At 41.3% G+C, this 6,698-nt stretch overlaps 1 protein-coding gene across 2 annotated transcripts; it reads left to right on the forward strand.

The window, feature by feature from the left end:
- The first annotated feature begins 1,106 nt into the window (after positions 1-1,106).
- On the forward strand, positions 1,107-2,120 carry LOC114614547 (glyceraldehyde-3-phosphate dehydrogenase-like). 2 transcript variants are annotated; one of them, XM_028760178.1, is made up of 2 exons: positions 1,227-1,244; positions 1,299-2,120. In XM_028760178.1, the coding sequence occupies exons 1-2, from the start codon at positions 1,242-1,244 to the stop codon at positions 2,118-2,120; spliced, it is 825 nt and encodes a 274-aa protein (XP_028616011.1). In that variant the 5' UTR covers positions 1,227-1,241. The 2 variants fall into 2 exon arrangements, with proteins under 2 accessions (XP_028616010.1, XP_028616011.1); XM_028760177.1 differs by having other exon boundaries at positions 1,107-2,120.
- Positions 2,121-6,698: the final 4,578 nt, after the last annotated feature.

Raw genomic sequence — 6,698 nt, forward strand, 5'->3', positions numbered from 1 at the left:
GTCATAGCAACCATATGTTCAAAGACAAGCAGATCTGGAGACTAAACTGACCGTGCAGGTTTTTATTATGGACTGCACTGTATCTTCTCATGCACACCTCCAGATCCATGCTTTGAATGCCTAGTTCCTTCAACTATACATGAAGACAGAACCCTTGAAGAAGGTATGTAAGATTAGATTAGGTATTATGGGCCCTTTTCTAATGGGGCTGCTGTCTCTATAAGAAGCAGAAAACACAGTAAAGAGTGCTCTCTCCTCCTCCTTTTCCCTGCCTTTCCTCCCTCTCCATCTCTCTCTTTTTGTGCACCTGTATATGTGCAGACCCAGGAAGAGAAACTCAATAAGAAACAAGCTTGTCAACACCTAGATCTCACTCTTCACTTCCAGAGCTACGTACAAATAAACCTCTGTTTAACCCACCCAGACTGTGGTATTTTGTTATGACAGCCACAGAAGACTAAGACAGCCCTCCTTGACTACTCTGTCTCTGAGTCTTCTATACCTGTCTGTACCAATATCTCCCCATATCCTTCTCCCTCAATTGCCTTACCTTACCTTATATGCATGGTTTGAATAGGATAACCAGTGCCAGAAGGTATGTGACAAATGCAAGTCATGAATGAATTGACTGAGGACCCTTTCCAATCCAGTCCTAAAAGGAATGAAGCATGAACAACAGAATATGGTCACGTCACTGAGACAGGACCTCAGTATGTAGCCCAGACTGGCCATAAATGCTTGCTTGCCCTATATTCATCTCCCAAGAAGCTGGAATTACAAGAATGTAGCACTGACCACAAATCCAAAAAACACTTTATAAACTAAATCTGCTTTCTTTAAATATCATTCTTGAGAGTAAATCTGCCATTTATATAATATATAATTCAAATAATAATAGCCCAGGAACTACCAAGTGCTTTTTTCAGACTAAAACCAAGAAGTCTAGTTAGCTATTATCAATACACCATGAAGCATTCACCTTTCTGTAGCTATCAATGACAATTGTCCAAGGTTTTATAATGGTATGAAACGTAGATTTGGCTCTCTGCTCCTCCCTGTTCCAGAGATCGCCGCATCTTCTTGTGCAGTGCCAGCCTCATCCCGTAGACAAAATGGTAAAGGTCGGTGTGAACGGATTTGGCCGTATTGGGCGCCTGGTTACCAGGGCTGCCTTCTGCTCTCCATCTGGTGGCAAAGTGGAGATTGTTGTCATCAACGACCTCTTCATTGATCTCAACTACATGGTCTACATGTTCCAGTATGACTCCACCCATGGCAACTTCAATGGCACAGTCAAGGCTGAGAATGGGAAGCTTGTCATCAACGGGAAGGCCATCACCATCTTCCAGGAGCGAGATCCCACTAACATCAAATGGGCCGATTCTGGTGCTGAGTATGTTGTGGAGTCCACTGGCATCTTCACCACCATGGAGAAGGCCAGGGCCCACTTGAAGGGTGGGGCCAAAAGGGTCATCATCTCTGCCCCTTCTGCTGATGCCCCCATGTTTGTGATGGGTGTGAACCACGAGAAGTACAACTCGCTCAAGATTGTCAGCAATGCGTCCTGCACCACCAACTGCTTAGCCCCCCTGGCCAAGGTCATCCATGACAACTTTGGTATCATGGAAGGGCTCATGACCACAGTCCATGCCATCACTGCCACTCAGAAGACTGTGGATGGCCCCTCTGGAAAGCTGTGGCATGATGGCCGTGGGGCTGCCCAGAACATCATCCCTGCATCCACTGGTGCTGCCAAGGCTGTGGGCAAGGTCATCCCAGAGCTGAACGGGAAGCTCACTGGCATGGCCTTCCGTGTTCCTACCCCCAATGTATCCGTTGTGGATCTGACATGCTGCCTGGAGACACCTGCCAAGTATGATGACATCAAGAAGGTGGTGAAGCAGGCATCTGAGGGCCCAGTGAAGGGCATCCTGGGCTACACTGAGGACCAGGTTGTCTCCTGTGACTTCAACAGCAACTCCCACTCCTCCACCTTTGATGCTGGTGCTGGCATTGTTCTTAATGATAACTTTGTAAAGCTTATTTCCTGGTATGACAATGAATACTGCTACAGCAACAGGGTCGTGTACCTCATGGCCTACATGGCCTCCAAGGAGTAAGAAATCCTGGACCACCCAACCCAGCAAGGACACTGAGAGCAAGAGAGAGGCCCTCGGTTGCTGAGGAGTCCCGGTCCCCAACACTGAGCATCTCCCTCACAATTTCCTTCCCAGACCCCGATAACAACAGGAGGGGCCTAGGGAGCCCTCCTTAAACGTTCGCTGCACCCAAAAAAAAAAAAAAAAAGAAAGAAAGAAACGTGGATTTAAGAAGCAAGGAAACAAAGTGTTGCCACTTTAGTAAGCCAAGCCTGGAGAAACAAAGAAGCAGGGAGAAAGCAGGAGAGAGTAGCTATAGAAAAAAAAGGGAAAATGTAGAAGTGCAGAACCATAATTTGAAAATAAAGGTCATGTTCTTCCCATAAATTTTGCTTAGATTTTTCCCTTGAGAACAATGCAAAACAGTAACTAAGAGTAGAGAGTTTTCTCAAGTTGGATATCACTGTCTTCATCATGTGACTCAAAGAATTACTTAGGTGCAAGAAATATTTATTTTTACAGCAATGGCAGAAAAATAAGCTACAAGAACGCCCGGTGCTTTGGTACCTCAAGGGCTTTTGAGTCAAAAGTGAAAGTTTCTGGTAGTATCATAGGTAGTGTCCCTATTTGTTTTGCTGAGGCATGACCCAAGGGAGGACATGTGATGTTTGAAACAGGTGTGAATAGGATCCAAGGGACAGAGATGGTAGACTTGCAATGCTTCTTTGGTCTCCCATCTTTGCTGATCTTCTTCACTTCGTTGAAAGAGGCATGGCAGAGAACTTCTGGCATCCTTGCATCCCAGCTGATCTTGGTCACTCTCTCTGACAAGCGTTGATTTGGCAGAGGCCTGACAGATCTTCTGGATCATACCACCACTGCTGATTCTCTTGAGGTATCCTAACACTACTGAGCTGGACTGCTGGTATCCTGACAAACAGAGATTGGAATTGCCCCAAGGAACTACTTCTAAACATGTCCACATCCCCTTGTCCTATTTACCATCTTTTTTCTCGCCTTTGAACAGTGGGCTGAAAGGGTAGGTTTTGAAATATCCAAGCCTACACCAAATAGAAAACCATTCTCTTAAAGACTAATGGACAGACGGTGAGACAGATAGTGGATAAAAGTATCTGTAGCCCAGCCTGACAACCCACATTTTATCCCCAGGGCACACATGGTGGAAGAAGAGAACCAATTTCTGCAAGTTGTCCTCTGACCCTACATATACACATACAAACAGAATAAATATAAGGAAAAATTAAAGAACCAGTGGATCAGAATATGCTTAACAGTGAGGCTACATGCTAAGAATCTCATTGGTAAACAATTTCATTATTATGAAACCACTAGAGACTATATCTACACAAACCTGAATGATAATGCTTACTACATAACCTGTTATACAGCATGACCTGGGCTACAAAACTGAACAGCATATTACTATATGAAATACTGTAGTCATCTGCAGCACAATGATATTCACATTTTTGAACACATTTGAATATAAAAAAGATGCAGTAAAAACATGAGATAAGAGCAAGTTTCAAATCTGTTTTATATTATAAGAGCAGTGACCTATTGACTTTAAAAAACATTATTGTTTGACACACCACTTTACCCTCCCTCTCTGTGAGAGTCAGGAGTTAAAGAGTTAATTCACCATGGGCTACAATGGCATAGAAATCAGCATCAGAGTCTTTCAGATGTTTGGTATCCAGCCTCTGGGCTCCTGCCTGCCTAAGATGAGCTAGATTCTCCCATGAATCAGAGAACCTTGAAATGTCAACACTCATACCCTGCTCAATTAATGAGAAAACTGAGTCCAGAGGGATAAGGACATGGTTGCACAAGGCTAGGCAGTGAATTTAATGCCAAGAACAAACTGAGTCACTGTGTGCCAGGCCACTACACTCTGTTCCAAGTGCCCCAGACCATTTCAAACACTGACTGATGTCCAGAAAGAGAAGCTGAAAGACAGTCACTAAAGAAAAAAAAAATAGTAGCTCTTTTGTTCTTTGTGAACTCTGGTTTTATTTTATAAAGGAAACTATCCAGCATTAATACTATAAACCAAATAATAAAATAACATATATTAAGCCTACTTGTTCTGAACACACACACACACACACACACACACACACACACAAAGTTAATTACCATGAAAGGATGAAGAACTTCGTCATCTAATTTCAAGAAGACCCAGCCACTCAGGTCTTTTAGTGCCACTCACTGTTGCAATCTTATCTAAACCTATGAAATACATAATTAGGTTCTAACCAGTTGTCTTTGGATGGTCTCCCACTTGTAAAAGTCTAGCAAATTATTATTCACAATTAAACTTTTTTAAATACCCACTTTCCAATAGAGGTTATAAATTATTAGCCATAGTGTGTGGCTGCTTTTGCTTTATAAGCCATTAGCAGTTTTACCTGTCTCGTGAGCATGGAAGTCAACTGACCCTAGAGATCCTCAAAATACAATCATAATCCAGTCTGATAAATGGCCTTGTGGTCTTCCAATATTTATAGCTGAAACATTTTAAACAGTGTGATTTTAATGGATTTTAAATAGTTTTGATTCACTCCACACTTTTTCTGAGAAGTAAATAGTGTAAGAATTGGGAAACAGTATCATGGAGTGCTTAGAAACATGCATGGAGGTCTGACTACCTAGAGCTCCTGTTATCCGACCTTTCTCACCACTTGTGTCTGCTCTATGTCCACTTGTTTTTCTTACCTTCATTTCAGACTGCTCAACAATCCAATGAGAGAGCTCAATCAGATGACCCCAAACTCACCCGAGAATATCTGCCTTTCTAATTGGACTTTCTTTCTCTCCAAAGCTATAATGTGGCCTTTGAGGTTTTTAACACCATGTTCCTTGCCAGAGAATTAGGGTATAGTGACAGGGGCAAAGTATGCTTACAGTAATAAAACTGGTCAGTTGTAGTGTATGGAGTTTTTTTCCTACAGGTTGGCCTTTGAATTTTGAATTCAGAAGCCATGTTTAAAATGGTCCACTTTTTGTTCATTTGATTTTTCTCTTCGACCTCCTTCTCTCTCTCTCTCTCTTACTCGCTCTCACTTCTGCTTGTCTTTCTCACTCTTTTGCAAAATTCTTTACAAAATTCAGTTCATCCATTTGGATGCTCATATGCCTGTGAGAGGCAAATGTGACCAGTTGTTCAGTCATTGCTGAACAACTTTGGAAGGAGCTCCTATGTTGGACTGTGAAAGGATAGCTTGGTTTCTGGTGGAGCACTGGCTAGAGATGGCTGGAGACTCTGCAAGGGATGGCATACATTTCACCACACTCCCAGACTCGAGGCTCCTGTGTGGAGTAAACTCAGTTAAATTCCTGTGCCTCTGCCTCCCTGAGCTGTGACAGACACATGGGATCCACATCACAGTCTAACAGAACTCACACCCACTCGAGAGCTACAATCCTGCACTCCTATTCACCTCCAAGCAATATGTCTAGGACCAGAGCATTTTATTGAGCATATTTATCTCACCTCTGTTGACAATTGGTGGAAAGATGTGAGAAACATGATCATTATTTGATTACCCTCCAAGTGCTACAGTCTAATAAAAATGGAAACACATGAAACCTAACTAAATATACAGCAACAAATGCTTTTTGAGCTAAACAACACAATTTTAGAAGAAATGGTAATGCCATATCTGTTGTACTCCAACTGTGACTACAATAATAAGGTACAGGAGTGTTGTCATTATACACAAAAAGGAAAAGCTAAGTTCAATGTTTAAGAAATAGGAAGTATCATGTAGAAGTATAGTACCCTTTTTAAGAAGATGTAACTTCAATTATTACTATTATTTCCCTACAATAGTCCAGTAAACTCTATTAATTCTGTTTCTCTATAGGATATATGATGTTATTTCACAAAATAAATTTTAGTTTCATGAATTCAGTTCACAATATTTTTGTTCTCTGACGAATAAATGGTACTATCCTAAAACTAATAATTTATAGCAACAACTATCTAAGTACATGACTGAGTTTCTCACACTTGACCTGTCATACCCACCTTTACCCACTTTATGTACCCCAAGTCTCTATGAGAATAGTCACACATGAGCTTATTAAAGGAGAAAATGAGAGTCTTGTCAATTGATATTATAGTTAGCTTTATTAAAAATATTCTCGGTCCCAAATCTAGTACTGTAAATATAATATCAAATATAATAGTTGATATAAGAAGTAATATTACATGGGAACCATAAGAAAAGAAGTCACAAGACTGAAATAAAAGTCTTTAAAACTGTCATTTTATGGATGCAAAGGGACTTAGGAAAAAAGACAATATCTTCAACAAATAGTGATGCTCATACTGGCCAGCTGCACATAGACAACTCCGAGTAGACCCGTTCCTATCACCTGTAAGGGGTTCAAAGACTTCAACATCAGACCAGATACACTGACTCTGATGAAAGAGAAAGTGTTATATAATCTTGAACACAGTGTCACAGGAGATTATTTTCTAAACAGAACCCTGACAGCACAGGCAATAAGATCAGCAATTATGAAATGGACTCTCATGAAACTGAAAAATTTCAGCACAGCATTGGACAC

Source organism: Grammomys surdaster, unplaced genomic scaffold (assembly GCF_004785775.1).
Source record: "Grammomys surdaster isolate TR1022 unplaced genomic scaffold, NIH_TR_1.0 126391, whole genome shotgun sequence".
In the NCBI taxonomy this organism is placed as follows: domain Eukaryota; kingdom Metazoa; phylum Chordata; class Mammalia; order Rodentia; family Muridae; genus Grammomys; species Grammomys surdaster.